General features: G+C 33.4%; 1 protein-coding gene across 1 annotated transcript; it reads left to right on the forward strand.

The window, feature by feature from the left end:
• Positions 1-26: 26 nt before the first annotated feature.
• LOC113393503 (proton-coupled folate transporter-like) lies at positions 27-16874 on the forward strand. Its single transcript, XM_026630413.2, has 7 exons — positions 27-1067; positions 1351-1510; positions 11409-11510; positions 12620-12757; positions 13740-13823; positions 15100-15256; positions 16350-16874. The coding sequence occupies exons 1-7, from the start codon at positions 267-269 to the stop codon at positions 16435-16437; spliced, it is 1530 nt and encodes a 509-aa protein (XP_026486198.2). The 5' UTR covers positions 27-266; the 3' UTR covers positions 16438-16874.
• The last annotated feature ends 338 nt before the right edge of the window (positions 16875-17212 follow it).

Raw genomic sequence — 17212 nt, forward strand, 5'->3', positions numbered from 1 at the left:
ATATAAGGATGTTTGTTAACGCCGAGTCGAACAATCGAACGCTTCGTCCCCTCCAGCATCGACGCTGACTGCATCTTGTATTGAGTGCTCGTATTCGCGACGGATGTGCATCACAGAACCACGTGACTTAATAGCCCATAAATAACAATTGAAAATTTCTTAATTTTCATTATTTTTAATAGATTTTAAAATCATAATTGATTGAAATACTGAACAGTATATTGTAAATTTTAATTTCATAATAACGTTATATTTTATAAATCGAAATGGAACTCGAGAATCAAAAAAATACAAATCAAACAGCAGAGGAACAACCGTTGAAAGCTGAAATACCAACGAATATACAGAACTTGAGGTTTTTGGGTAAATTGAAATATGTGAAAGCGAATATTACAGTGGAGCCTGTTTTGGCGTTGTTTGTGATGCCTAGTGTTCTAGCGATGTTGGCTACCCAGAATCTAAATTTGGACAAGGCGTGTCGAGTGAATTTGGAATTCGAAGATCTCGTTTGTACCAATCTGAGACTTAGAAAGCGAGCAAATCACACATTCGAAGAAGACGAGGTGCAAAAATTAATAGCCTCTGTTCAAGCTTGGAAAAGTGTTATTTTAACGGCTGTTCCGACAACCCTGATGCTGTTCATAGGCGCTTGGAGTGACAAGACAGGAAGGCGGAAAATTTGCATGACGATGCCGATCATCGGGGAAATCATGACATGTCTTCTGAATATAACTAACACGTATTTTTTCTATGAAGTCCCAGTGGAGTTGACTGTATTTATGGAGGTCATATTTCAATCACTCACGGGGGGATGGTACACAATGCTGCTCGGTACTTTTAGCTACCTGGGTGATATCACATCTAAGGAGACGAGAACATTTCGCTTGGGAATACTGAGTTTGTGTATGACCATTGGATTCCCAATAGGGATGGGTTTGAGTGGTGTGCTGTTGAAATACGCCGGATACTATGGAGTGTTCTCTATGGCCGCGTTCTTCCAATTTATCAATTTGTGTTACGTTATCTTTGTCATCGAAGATCATAGATGGTTAGAAAATAAGGATAAGGTATGTATTATAATCTAGTGTTAATTTAGTATAATGGTGTGAAACGATTTTCCTTATTGATTTTTACTTCAGTTTATGTTTTTATTTTCTAGAATCTACCAGATGTTTTCCTGAAGAAGCCTAGCTTTATTTTCTATTTTTATAAAACGTGTTATGATAAAAGCGTAAATAAACTTGTTTTACTCCAAATTAGATTTAGAATGATCAAGCCAAGCAATAGCAATTTCAAGTCATAAAATGTTATTATTTACTTCACTTCATTTACGATTCTTTACAATTTCAGAAAAAGCGGACAGGATGCACCGGATTTCTTCTGGAATTTTTCGATTTCCACAGTCTCAAGGACACGATGCATATAGCATTCAAGAAAGGTTCTAATAATAGGAGATTAAGGATATGCCTGGTTTTGACTGTGGTCTGTCTGAGTTTTGGACCTTTATGGGGTACGTATTATATTTTAACTCTACATCCACTTCTAATATAATATTTTATTAAATTGGTATGTGTAGATATTTTTTTCTGTGTTGAACGGATTTTAAAATTCGATCGTCACAAAGTTGAGTATAGTTTGTAAATTGTAATAAGTATCATTTATACAAATAGCAAAAGTCGGTTCTCTGTAAAATTGATTGTTATCTGTCTCGAGGTAGCACTTTATAATAGACGAGCTACAGTCTGCTCGAGATTCCAACGATTTAATCAAATACCTCGGAGTACTTGATAGTACTTATCATTAAATATTTTTGATTCGAAATTATTACTCAGATTATAAAAAACAATCCATCGCTACTCGTTTGCGCATCTTTATAGCTTTTGAGTAATAGAGTAAAGTAACACATTATATTTATTCGACTGTCTGGTAATAAAAGTAAGCAGGCATATAAAAATTAAAAAAAAAAAATACAAATTAAAGATAAGATACTTCAAAGGTACGGACTACGTGTCTGTGGAGATAAAATATTAAAAATTAAAGGAAATATTCCACTGACTATGGTATTATCCTACACCCGCCCCCACCGCTATTTGAGCAGCTGACGGTCGGTTCACTTATTAGTCATATAAGATCAACTATCGACGTTAATATCAGCTGGCTTACTATGACTTTTGCATTTGCAACGCTACCTCCCGGACTATATTCTCTTTCGGGAAGTTTTTGGAGCTCATTCCACAATGCTGCTCCAATGCAGGTTGTTTACAGGTGTGACACTTTTTCATTCGATATATGCATAAATTAAAATTCTACCCAGGTGGATTTGTACATAGACAATTGACGCTCCCTAGTTTACATAAATCGATCAATTGCAACAGTTACCCAATTTCCTGGTTCACAAATACTAAAAAAACATACAATATCAATAGTAATAATAAACGAATTTAATTTATATCGAAGTGACAATAAATCATTCCAAATTTAATAATAGTTAATTTATTTCACGTACGTTAATTAATAATGTCATTATTAAATAAACAACAACCTATAACGTTAGTAATTAGTTCTTTGAATTTAATTTAATAAACAATGTATTTAGTATATAGTTTATTTATAAAACAAAAGCACTGAGAATTTCGACGGGTAATTAATCGATTATTTTTGTTTGTGATATTTTGATTAGACGATTTTAAACAGTAAACTTGTATAATTCTTAATGTTATTGATAATTATGTTAGTGCGTTGTTAGTAATTATGAGATCATAGATTTGAATCTATGATTATGCCGAAGCAATAAAGATGCAATTTTGGACAAAGTTTTAGTACTTACTGATGACGATATAATCTACTATGTAGTACATTATGTTCATTTGAGACTTCAACATAATACAATTATAATAAGAGTTATTTGTTATATAATATACCGTTTAATAATTTAACTTTTCAAACTATTGCTAGTATTTATAAAAAATCCATAAAGTACGGTTACTAACTGATTAAAAATATTTTTAAACATTTTATTTCTATTATATAACACGTATGGTATTAGCAAATTAAATATAAATCTACTATTACTGATTTTTAAATACAGTCAATATATAGCGAGTAGGGATCAATTAATGTTCAAGGGATTACAAAAAAATACTCTTTAGAAATATATTACATAAATTCAAACTCAAAATGCATAATTTATTTGTTTAAATTTTCTCTCTTTCTCTTTTGTTCAACGGTAAATGATAGCAAACCTATTTAAATAAAAAAAAAAAAAAAAACGAATAAATAATATTAGAATACGTTCCAATTTTAAAATATAAAAATAACACTATATTTTATACGAAACATATACGTCATAGAAAAAAAATGACAGCCGAGATCGCACCTAGAAGATTTGTTTGAAAGGCAATATTATTCTGCTGTCCGAAAGGTTGTTTCTATTATCATAACAAATATTCGTGTTATAAGGTATTTAGTTTGGGGTCAGGATGAAAACAATATCTAGATTTTTTGTAAAACAAAATATAAATAAAAGTATTAACGAAAACAATACATATGTCTCGTGTTCGGTGTATTAAGAACATATTCTTGTATAATTGTTTAGCTGCAAATGGTGACTTCATCAAACACGTACTAAGTAATATTGATGGTTTATTCCTTGCAAGTCATTGTGGATAGGTACTCTTTTAGTTCAAGTGGCAAAAAGTGAAAACTTGGAAAGTATTATTTAGAATTTATTTGTAAATCTCGACTTAGTACAAAACATTAACTGTTATTATTATTATTGTTTTTGTATTTGAAGCCAGTGCTATTAAAGACATAAATCACAATGGATTACACTGAGATTTTAGGTGCCACGCTTGCGGGCGTTCGAAAGGAAAGGCTTGTAAATCTTTCAGTGTTAATTTTTATATAAAAGCCAGTGACCACTGACCATCAGGTGGCCCATGCCGTAAAAAATGTAACAGCTACTCAAACTAAATAGGACGTTCCAAAATTAAATAATAGCTTAGATTCAAAGTGTAAGCAATTTTATGTTTAAAATAGGTAAATAATAAATAAATAAAATATTTTATAAATAAATTAGTATCCAAGATAGTCGACGAATGTTGTTAGTAAATGAATCTATCATTATTTGAAATGGGTAATGCGTGATTTGTTTCTGCAATTAATAATTTGAAAGACATTTGATATTTACAGACAACTTCAACAAAATGATCGTAATATGATAAACTAGCTGTGCCCGCGACTTCGTTCGCGTAGTTGTCGGAAACACTATCATGATTACCGTTTGATTGCTCACGTTGGTTTTTGTTATTATAATCGTCAATAAGATTTAATAATATGTTTTACAGTACTTTAGCGTAGATTATATTTTTAGTTTTATTTTCTTGTGGTAGAAGAACATACTGATTTTGCCCGCAACCCGATCTTGACAACGCGACATATAGTTGGCCGTGTGAAAAGCAGTCTTGACGTAAATCGATTCCTACGTGTTTAAATGTTTGGCCCTGTGATTTATTAATGGTTACGGCAAAAGATAACTTAATGGGAAATTGAATTCTTTTAAAATACAAAGGTAAATCATTTGGAATCATTAGGATGCGAGGTATAAGCACTGTTTGACCAACTGCCGGACCAGTCAAAACTGTTGCAACGATCACGTTATTGCGAAGGAATTTTACTTGAAGGCGGGTCCCGTTACATTAATTTGGTGGTTTAAGATTTCTGAGTAAAATTATCGCAGCACCTATTTTTAACTTCAGGGAATGTGGTGGAAGGCCGCTCGGGTTTAAAGAATTGAGAAACTCTTGCGGGTAATGGACAGCATCTTTTTGATCCATTACATTATAAATAGATGTGTAGATAGTTATATCGCCTGGAAGTTTGGTTAAAATTAGGTCGTTAATTTCGTCAACGCTACTATTTCTCGCCACCAATATTGCCCTTTGACACATCCATTGGTAATCTTTATTTTCTATTTCGACGATATTAGGGTAAACTTTTGATATTAAATCCTCTATGCTAGTCACTTTTTCTCCTAAATCGCGATCAATTTCAATTTTATTTTCAGAATGAGGTACTTTTCCATCTCCTATTAAAAGTAACTTTGAAGGAAAATTTGTACTTCCTCCCCCCAAATGTGCTCTCATATTCGTAGATAGTTTTAAGGTATGGACAAATTTCCATAACGGTGAACTTTTAAGGCAAGACCTTACAATGTCTGCTCTAGTTCCTCTTAAAATTACCGGTAAAGTTTGTCTAAATAAATTACCAACATCTGTGTTTTTATTGCTTATTGTTATACGGTCAATTATGACAACCCTTTTCTTAAACATAAAAGAAATATTGTACAATAGTGTACGATTGCGAATATTTTTTTTGTTAACAATTCGATGCAGGTGTATCGACATCTGGATGTAAGACAAAAGAAAAAGTCAATTGTAAATAAATAAATCACAAACAAAATTCATACTCTGCCAAAACAAACAAAACGTTCAACAGGAAATGTAATAGTAAATCTGAATGACTTTTCTTTGTCTTGGATTAGGAGAAAAGTTCATGAATTGTAATACCTGACGGTGGACATGTTTGCTTAAACACTCAATTTTGATTCCAATTTTCTGTCATTATATAGGACCACTATGTACGTATAGGGTTTAAAAAAACATCAAGAAGAAGTGTATTTATCGATAGACCAGATTTACAAATTTGGAGTATATCATATATTTACAAACCTACCTTGGCTGACACCGCCTCCAAAAATAACAATAATTTTAACTATAATATGTTATCGTAATAACTTTGCTGACTTTTAAATAGTCTAAATATTTTTAATTTCATTTTACATAGTATAAATCTAAAAAATATTGTGATCATTGTTTGTTATTCATAGGTTTGTGTTAAGTTAGATTTAAAGTGGGTAGGTACATACTTATCTCCTTGCGTGGAAACACAGAACGTACCTACATATTGGTAAGTAGAATAAGTTACTTGATTATTAAGTTGTAGAATAATAAGCAATTATTTTTTACTTTTTAGAGCATATTATTTTTTTTCTCTTTTGAAGTCGGTTTTTTTTTGTCAAAATTTTTGTTTCTAAAAGATTCGGCCGAGTATCGCTAACGTGCTCCTTAGAATTGTTCCGTTCCCTTCCGTACCGTTACTTTGTCATGGATCCTATGCTCAGAACCTTACCAAACTTTCACCATAGTACCCTTGAAGTATATCCTTTATAATAAAAAAAGAATCATTAAAATTGGTTGGCACAATTTTGAGTTATTCACCTATTTATCGCGCACATACATAATGCACATTTAAGACTTATATCGTTTTCATAAGGATACCATCATCGTAACAGGATAAAATTAAAATGGGGCCCCACGGGAAGCACTACCTTTCAAACAAAAAAAAAATTATCAAAATCCAGTGAAAAGTTATGAGGTAACAGACATATAAAAAAAAATACAGACGAATTGATAACCTCCTCCTTTTTGAAGTCGGTTGAAAACAAACAATATTAACTTAAACGTAATAAGATAAACAAACCGAACAATAAGAAGTTTAGATTGTTTCTCCTTTGGTGTTATTATTTCATAAGGTGACTATAGTACAACCGTGTTGAATATGCTTGAACGTAATAGAAATTACTTGAAATATTGAACTACTAATTTATTTGTGTAGTCATTTTAAACGATATTCATCTATTTGCTTATTTGCATAATTTATTTTCTCAGTGATGATTAATCTGCATCGGTGAAAGTATCACTCGCCATTTTGAACTTTTTTACGTGTGTAATGTAATTTTTATACCTTATTTATACCGTGAAACGTTTGAATTGTTTACTTGCAAAGTACGAAGGAATGTTCATTGAAATTTTATCTTATATCGTAAGTTAAAACTACAGCAGATTATGATTTAAATGTAACCGATTTTAAACGATAAAAAATAATGAGCAAATAAGCTGATAACAAAACCTAATTTTTATAAATAATTTAACTATTAAGAATGTTAATTTTTTTAAGTCGTTATGTGCATTGCTACTTCGCAGAACTACACCCGCGGGTGAGAGTGGCGAGCGCGGCGGCGGGGCTGACCCGCCTCCCCCTCATCCGCCGCCGCGCCCCGCCTGCTAGCACACTCTTAACAAATAGACGTCACGGACTTTTTTTTTATTATTAAAAGAGGAATATATCTTTCATACACATTTTTTGAGTAACTTAAAACGTTTATGCTGCGCACGCATCGAAAGTCCATAAATGTGAATAATTTTCCCCGTTTTTGCAACATTTCTCACTGTCGCTGCGCTCCTATTGGTCGCAGCGTAATGTTATATAGCCTAAAGCCTTCCTCTATAATTGGACTATTCAACAAAAAAAGAATTTTTCAAATCGGACCAGTAGTTCCTGAGATTAGCGCGTTTAAACAAACAAACAAACAAACTCTTCCGCTTTATATATTAGTATAGATTATAAAGTAACAAACGTATTTAACTATCATTGTAAGAATATACCGGAAACGATCGCTTGACTGATCATTATGAAACTCATTTTTGTATAGGATTACTATCATTCGATAACGTCATGTGCAGACCGGACAGGTACAGTCAGCATCATAAACAACGCGCTTATTATTCATATTGTTTATGTATGTATAATGATACAGTAAACATAAGATGATTTATGTACAGATAAAATTTAATAACATATGAAGTTTTGAGATTTTTTTGTGTACGTTACCTTTTTTTTTTTTTTTGTTTAACGAGGAGGAAATGCATTTACGCATGCCGCCCGGTCGGGGGACCGGGACGGGTATGTGGGACTCAACCGGGGCCTAATGCCCCGTGTCAGGGCACGCTAATGCTAATTAATGCCCTGTCCTACCCACTAAAACCATCCTCGGGTTTCCACCATGTCGCCGAGTGGTGAGACCACGGGATCGCCAAGGGCATGCAACCGCGACCCCACTAGCGGCAGCCGCCGTAAGGCGGCTGAATATTCTTGGTAAGCGCGCCTAGTGCGCGCCTTCCCCCTCATCCTCCACGTGGAAATGTGGCGAACTCCCCCGAGTCCGGCACTGGAGGCTGGGCGTCAACGGAGCTGACGCCCTGCGGCGGATAAGATGGTAGGCTCCGCCGCTGACCGCCGGTGTAAAACACGTGAGAGACTCGAGTAGCGAGCCCCTCACTCCCTCCTAGCCAACGAGGCCACTCACATGGTTCGCCCTGACGCCGATCAGGGACGAACCAGGAGCGGCCCCGCGGCATTCCTCCCGCCAGTCTTAGCCGTGGCCGACGAGCAAGCTCAAGCCGGCCCCGTTGCCCAGGGTACACCACGAGGAGGTGGCTGACATGTACCCCTGTGTACGTTACCTAACCTAACGTGTACTTTTGTATAAAAATGATTATTAAATTACACGTATAATGTACAATGTATTAGACTCATTCGTTAGTACATAAGGAATCCTAAAGTCTCGGGTTTACATCCCGGTTTAGTCCGATATGAAGTTCTAGATTTTTTTTCATTTCATTCTAAAAACAAGTAGTAACATGAAGCTCGGAAAGCAGATGGTAGTTTTACACTCTTATGATTTGGAAAACATGGTCCTGGTCATAGTTCCTAGGCGTTATCTCTTTCTGGACGTATCCAATTGTAAGAAAGAGACAAAAAGTGCATTTCTTTGTGCAAGTGTGTAATATCTCTCGGAAATTCGATCGAAAGACGTTATTATTTTTAATATAAATTAAAGTATTATTAACATGCAATGATATGAATGTATATTGCTATCACAGAAGTAAAGACAAGTAACAAATTTGGCATTGACTTGATACGATATCAATAATATATGATGTTTATTATTATTTCGTGAAAAAATGGCATTTTGAATATAGTGGATGTAAGTAGTTAAGATGAATAGAATTGTATTATTAAGAGAGATATAGTAATCAAGTACTATTGAGCATCTATTGTGAAAAGATGCATCCCATAGCAGAGGTATGCGCAAATTGCTTGGAGTATGTAAATCAAGGGTTTAGTTTATTTATATTCCTTCTCCCATTGTAATTCGCTTTAATAAGTTATATTGTACTAGACGAACCTGCAGCTTTATCCACGCGAAGTTTTACCATTTTACCTATCCCCAAACAAAATTTCATCTAAATCGGTTCATTGGCTTAAGCGTTAAATGACAATATATTAGTATAGATACGGATAAACTGTTCTGAGGGTGACTGTGCACACATACATATGCATTTCCCGCTATCGCAGTTATCCCAAATGCAATTCACGTCAGATCAATACAATAATTGACGGCTCTCGAAACGCCGCATTAAAATGAATGAAAAAAGACAGCTCTAGTTACTAGTGCATGTCAGCTGCATAGCGGCTTTGAAAGTTGGCATGCATGTTTTAAATTCGTTTTTTAAAAATAGAATTGCATTAAAGTAAAACTTAGAGACTACCGTACCTCGCATCTTTTCAAAAGTTTAATCATAGCGCGATTTTAACGAATATTTAATGAACTTAAATGCATTTATCTTGAGTCATGTGAGAATTACTTGTATCTTATGATTTATACGTGGATTAAAACCGTGTAACGAGAAAGATTTATTCGTTTAAATTTAGTCGATATACTTAATATCTCGTTACATATAATTTTGGGTAAATTTCTTGAATATTTTAATTAAAAGTGAATGTTTATTTTATCCCCAAGTTAATTTGTATGTGTGCGATGTATTCAGAAACTCTGCATGATCTCAATACAATATAATAGTTGCACTGTCTTTCAGAAAACATAACAAGCACTTGTTAAATGGGGGCTGTCAATCCCAAATAATTTCCGAACCAATAAAAAATACTACATTTATGGGTGGACGCACTAGTCTTGGTAAAAAAAAAAAATAGAAATTAAAAATGAAACGATATCACTATTATTCAGTAATTCTTTAAAATATGTAATATGTTGTTTGAATTCAGCAAATAATTCGTCCGTGTACTTAAGGCTAGGGGCCAAAAAAGATATATCTTCAAGTATCCATATTTACGTGATATTCATATTTGCTGAAAATCAAGAACACTTCAGGTCGCACAAATATAAAATAAGGGTCATGCTTTGGATTTGTACTTTGTTCAATAATGACAAAACTACGTTGACATTCTAGAATATCTGATTGGTATCTGTTTAGTAACAGTAATACCTAGTGAGCCAGTGTAACTCCACGCATTTTAGCCCAAGGCTGGTGGCGCATTGGGGACCAACGATTACTTGTTTTGTTAGGAATAGTTAAAATTTATTTCAGCCCCAATGTCTATGACCGGTTGGGATTACTTATAATCAGATGGTCCATTTGCCCGTCTACCTAACTATACCATAAAAAACATGACTATGACGTTTGTCTGGCTAGCTTATGTACAGATCCCAAATAATCCGGCTTCCCCTAGGACGTTGTTGGACCTGTTCGCTTATAAAAAAGCCCACCATCACTCTAGGTAATTCAAACATCGGATCGGGTCAATAAAATCAAATTGGATTTAGTTTTCAAAAAATTCATTTTGTTTTTTCCGTCAAGCATGTCCATCGTGGCCAATATCGGTCAGAATGACATCGTATGCCTTAACGGTTATTGGCGGTTAATCAAATCAGCCATGTACGAACAACAATCTACACTTTAAGTATTTTAATTTAAAGCAAACGATAAAATGTTAACATTCAATATACTGTTAATATTGAGCACTAAAATAAAATATTGTACAAAGTATATCTTATATCTTTAATAAAAAACGCCAGCTTCGTTAATCCTCATCTACGTACTGGCTTCCCGTTAATATCGATTGAGCAAACTATTAATATGCATCATCGAAGATTGAGTTCATTGATCAAAGTAAGCTAAAATATATGATGTCTAATAAAATCTCATTTATCAGCATTTTTATAATAAGATAAAATTCGAGATAGACTATTGGATGAATACGTAAATTTTATCAAAATATTACAAATGTTTCAAATCCAGGCAACTCCCACTGGGTTCGAGTTCTTAATTTGAAATTGTGAAAAAAAAACACGGTGAAGCAACTTGACATTCTGCCACATTTGTTTCTACCAAACAGAACTAAAACGCAGTAAGCTCCGAATCTTTTCTTACGAAGGAGGTTTTTCTCCAGCACTTGGGCATGCACTAGCTGTTCCTTTAACACATCACGTCCAATTATGATCTTATATTTAAATATCGAATCATAAAGCTATTCAAAATATTTTTATTAACGATGTACTACAGAATTTTTATTTGTTCAATCGGTATCGCAGCGATATAAACATTTTAGCCCCATTACAGCGAAACAAATATGATACTGAAAAAGCACTTTCGCAGATTTCGTTTTGACGGACGGACGGTTTTTAATGGAGTTTTCAACTGTTTCAGGTGAACTGAGTATAATGTATATTTTTGCACGCTACCGCTTCAATTGGGACGAAGTGAAGTACAGCATTTACTCGACTTACAATCTCGTTACGCATTCTATAGGTAAGTTATTATAGTTTCATATATGTATTTAGTTGGTGATAGGACTTTTGTAAGCTTGTTGGGTGCTATCCACTCAACACTGATTCTACCGCAAAGACAAATACATAGTACATTATTACAGGTACAAGTTATATAACTTCTTAGTACAAATTAAAATAAAGAAAATATTCTTATGTATAATAATAATGTACATTGTACAACCCTATTACCTTTATATATTACACTGTTCCAATAAAACATGTAATGTTTTGTACGATCTCACATTGGTCCAAATTGCCTTACATCCGATTCTGATTATAAATTATCATGAACACGATCGTAAAAAGAAAACAGAACTAGGCTGTCTTTTAAATTCGTCCGACGATAATGGGTTACATTACTATATTTTTTGCAAGTATTTAAATCCGAATACTTATTATTTTGTACATAAGTGCTTGAGTAAATTATTTTATTTTTCTATTTCTCCTGTATGACCTTAAATTGGCCATTAGAGATATCGTGAATGATTATCGTCTCAATAAATAATATTATTATAATTATTTATTATCTTGTTTATTTTATTTAATTATCATTTCAGTAATAAAATAATACAATGTAATATAATAGAATCCACATAAATTATGGTTAAGGCTTGTTTAAGTGATATCAAATAAATATTTGATATGATATGTCAATTTCCTGATCATATTAATATTTACTTTATAAAATGTGTAATAATTGTATATTATTGACGTATAAATATATGTATATTATTAATTTCATATTCAGGCACCTTTAAATTAAACATGTCTTTATGATTTATTTTGATTACGTCATTGATCTATTGGTTAATTTTAAGGCTACAGAAAGTTGTTGATTTTTGTCTTCGGAAAGTTCAGCAAAAAGCCTGGAGTCTGTACCTCAGTGCTTACACTGCCGTGTCTAGGAAAACTTGTGGTCCCAAACTCTTTCTGATCGTGTTGGATTTGTCGTTGTTGTGAGGGAATAGGGTGTATCTGTGTTTCCGCAAACACTTGTGCACTAAGTCCTGTTTATTGGCCGGTCTCCCTTGAGTTTGGCGGCGACTAAAATCGATTAGACCGATTTTAATATTATTATTTTGTTGTCAGGTACAATGTTTTGTATCAGCGTGATAAGCAAGAAGCTAGGGGTTGATGACGCCGTTCTAGGAATGATTTCGACGGCGAGTAAGATAGGAGGTGCTTTCGTTTTAGCCTTTGCTAGAACCGACCTCGAAGTCTATATGGGTAAAAGATATTTTTTTTTAATTTCTGATTTTATATTATATCTTAATTTGAAACAATGCTCATTGTACTTATTTAGTTACTGTAATTGTATGAGTTTCCAAATATAACAGTTAGAGTAATGTGAATGAATATTAAAACATTAATATTATTAGCTATGGACTTACAATGACATAAGTAAGTGGTGACAGAAATACTTGGATTGTACGACATTCGGATACATATGTCGATCCGCAGAGTTGGATTAAATGTAAATATTATTATCAAACCAATGTGCCCAAATAGGAATGAGCCTAGTCAATAACCTAGCGATTTATGTCCTCTGACTGTAGTAAAATGCAAAATATTTTACCAATATCAAACATGGAGGAGACACGTATTTCACGGGACTCAAAATCTTGTTCCGAAGTAATTATTGAGTTGGAATATTAACGTAATAATTGTTTTGGTATTAAATTTGCTAATAATAGTTGTCAATTTGTATACTTGTTATAATCCGAGACGGCTAAATGGTTAGAACGCATGATTTTTAATCGTAGATTGCGGGTTCATACCCGACACTGCACCGCTGTATTTTCATGTGCTTAATATGTTTTTATAATTAATCTCGTGCTCAACGGTGAAGGAAAACATTAAGAAGAAACCTGCATGTGCCGGAGCCAAATCAAGGCTTTAGCCCAGCCTCAGCGGAATACGTATAGGCTGTTATTATACCTTTTTAAATGTGTACACTTCATTACGCCACGGACTTATTTGATAAAGGAGATAATTTGTAAGATCTCACTTTATATCTCACTCATTCAATGTTGAAAGCCAACTTATAGTGATATACTATTTTAAAATGTTATCTTTAATTGCTATTGTTAATATAGTCAATATGGTACATCACTTAAGTTCAGATTTAAGTTTGCTCTTACAGAATATTTCTACCGCACACAATTAGGTGAAGTTTATCAAAATAATAATTTTTAAAATTTCGTTTTAGCTCCTCTCGTTGAAATATTGAACGGGACGACAACAATAGCCCTGCGGTCGATCGCATCTAAATTGGTATCGCATCAAGAATTAGGTATGGATTTTCGTTTTTGAAATAACTTTTTTTTTTAATTATAAGCAAAATTCTAAGGACCTTATTTTGTTAACGGGGTGATTCTTTTTTGTTCTTGACACTTCCAAATCAATGATGAAAAAATGACTGTTATAAGAATAAAAATATTTTTTAAAACAAAATTAACTTAAACTTAAAATCAAACGATATCCTAAGATATTAATGTCTCTTGTGTTTATACACTGACTTACTCAGTACACAAACTGTAAAACAGCAATGCAAAGTAAGTGCAAGAGACTGAAATATGTTTGTAACCGACTTAAAAAAAATATTTCACAGTTATTATTATATAGTTATAATATAGTAGGTTTATATAAAAACTCTCAAATCAAAAATACAGTTGAGACATTTTCAGTTTTTAATGTATTTATTATTTTCTTTCATTATTTATGTCAATTTTTTTTTTCCGTTTACCCGTCTAAGATATTAAATAAATCCGAAAAAGTGATTGTACCATTGTTTTATTAGACTTGTAAAATGATGTTTCAAAGGTGCTTAAGAGCCTACTAGAATAAAGTATAATTTGATTTGAATTATTAAGTGCCTTGTCACAGAATCTCCTTTCATAACAAAAGCTACTTAATATATAAGAGAGCATTAACTATCCAAATTTGGACTTGATAATACTATTATAGCGTAATGGCCCAGTGGCTAGACCACGTAGATTTTTAACTTTAAGATTACGGTTTCAAATCCGGGAAAACAAAACTGCATTTTCAAGTTCGTGGTTTATGTGTATTTTAATACAAACATAAAAAAAATGGTGGTCTTCCCGTGATGCCCGATACATGTGAAATTATTGAAATAATTTATAATTAAAGAAAAGGAATAAATAAATATTTACAAAACTAATAAAAATATAGAGGTTTTTATTAATAAAATAAATATACTAATAATACATGCCACGTACACACGTGGGAGTAGCGAACGGCGACGGAAAAAAGACATGATGCTATGTGGGAGCGTCAGTCCATTTGCCGTCATGGAATACGGTATACGATATTATCCACAGGGCGGGTCTAGATAAGATATTTTACATCAGACTGGGAAATAGGCCATTTAGGTTACCACATGGACACAAGAAATATTACCTATCCATTACATCGCCCATACGCCACCGACGTTGTGAACTGAGGTGACTCACTCACCTTTCAAACCGAACCGAAACTCAATACTACTAAGTACAGCTCTTTGATGGTAGAATGAATTTGATAAAAAAATGCACCTTTAATTTTAGGTAAGGTGTTTTCGTTGTTCGGGGTAGCGGAGACGATGATGCCTCTGATATTTTCGCCGCTGTATTCCCGCGTGTATATATTAACGCTACACGTGCTGCCTGGCGCGGTGTTCCTGCTCAGTGTGCTGGCCACTTTACCGGCATTCGGAATATTCGTGTAAGTTTATATTTAAGATATTAGTATGAAGCATACATACATTAACAGCCTGTAAATTTCGCACTGCTGGGCTAAGGTCTCCTCTCCCTTTAAGGCGAAGGTTTGGAGCATATTCCACCACGTTTTTTGAATTTGGAGCATGCTCCAATGCGGGTTGGTGGATTCACATGTGGCAGAATTTCATTGAAAATAGACACATGCAGATTTCCTCACGATGTTTTCCTTCACCACCGAGCATGGACCACGAGATGAATTATAAACACAAATTAAGCACGAGATGAACTATAAACACAAATTAAGCACGAGATGAATTATAAACACAAATTAAGCACATGAAAATTCAGTGGTGCTTGCCTGGATTTGAACCCGCAGTCATCAGTTAAGATGCACGCGTTCTAACCACTGGGCCATCTCGGCTCTTGCGCGCCAACGTCCCTACCATGTTGAATACACCGGTTCTCGTCCGATCACCGAATGAAGGCACGGTTTTTAATTACTTGCCGCTTTCTTTAATTATTATAGTTTGTCTTACAAATCTAACCATCGGCATTATTTTTTTTGTAAATATTTTATTCCGAGGATTTGAGTCCCGGATCAGGTTTGTAGAAAGGAAAGGTTTTTAGTGTCGATTCGAAGGTCGAATTCTTGTCGAAGTTAAAGATTTCGCCGAAGATGCTTTTTTCGACCGAAGGTGGCTGAAGTCGACGCCGAAAATTCGGCCGGCCGTGTTCGATAGTTTCACAAGACTTCTCCGAACTTGAGAAAATGTCATTGATTACGAAAGAGAGACCTTTGTTACACAAACATCAAAATAGCCGCCGTCAGTTAAATATAGATAAAAAGTTTGCCATGCGTGTATTTACTTGTATCCTTGGAACATAGCAACTCTGTCGTATATTATAGGTACGACGAAACAATACTTGGAGATCGATGTTCCATTTTTTTAATAATTCTGTATAGAATGCATTTCTTTATAATGAAAAGAATAATGCTACTTTTTTATTATTGGAAAGTAGCTATTTATAATTATTATATCTTATATTCATCTATACAAGAATGTGACATTATTAATATTAGTGTATTATCTTTTTAGATGGTTCTACAGTCAACATATGAAAGATAAAAGAAAGAAAAGATTGACCATACCGGCACTAAGCACGTTACCAGAAACTCAAACATAATATACTCATCAATATATAATACGTATATTTCGATTTTAGTATGCACTAGAAAATATTAAGAAACCCATGAAAACTTGATCAAAAAATAAATGTATCTTTTTAGGAAGTCTAAGCTAAATATTTGTTTAATGATCTGTGTCCATTGACAAAATTTAAAATGTTTTTAATTGATGTTTGAAAATTATTATCTGTGAAACAGCCAGTACTACCTAGTTGATAAAAGTCTAATATTTGTTTAACAAGGCGAGTCATCTGGTTGTATTTAGCATATCTCAGTACAATGACTATATAGTCATGCGATACATATTTCCCAGATAGTCCAATAGAAAAAACTTAAAGCCCGGCGGTTGGAAGAATTTGTTCCTGCCGTCTGTCAGTTGGTCATGACAGATGAAATAAATGTCGACGTAAGTTCGTTAAAGAGAAGTAAGGATTTAAAAAGTATATATATATATTTTTTATTTATTAAAAAAATAATTGACACAATTAAGTATATCGTTTTTATTTTCATTATTCGTGAGTGGGCGTAATAAACTATAACTACAGTAATAAAACACGAAACTAACCTAACCTATAATAATAATATTATATGTCAAAACCTTAGATGGTGTTGCCAGTCAAAAAAAGGTTTTAACAAGAAACTTATAAATAAAACAAGGAACATTCCTTATTGATTAAAATTATTTAAATAAAATGTGTATATTGCGATCGCTGGAACAGTATACGACAATAACACTCGTATATCGATAAGTAGGTCAGTTGTGAAAAGTATACA

Source organism: Vanessa tameamea, chromosome 6 (assembly GCF_037043105.1).
Source record: "Vanessa tameamea isolate UH-Manoa-2023 chromosome 6, ilVanTame1 primary haplotype, whole genome shotgun sequence".
NCBI classification, from domain to species: domain Eukaryota; kingdom Metazoa; phylum Arthropoda; class Insecta; order Lepidoptera; family Nymphalidae; genus Vanessa; species Vanessa tameamea.

Bases quoted from the DNA above. Each gene is read 5' to 3' on its own strand.
- LOC113393503 (XM_026630413.2), top strand. From the start codon at position 267: ATGGAACTCGAGAATCAAAAAAATACAAATCAAACAGCAGAGGAACAA. The intron at 1,511-11,408 runs GTACGTATTATA...CAACTGTTTCAG, and splicing joins GAGTTTTGGACCTTTATGGG to GTGAACTGAGTATAATGTAT. The intron at 12,758-13,739 runs GTAAAAGATATT...ATTTCGTTTTAG, and splicing joins CGACCTCGAAGTCTATATGG to CTCCTCTCGTTGAAATATTG.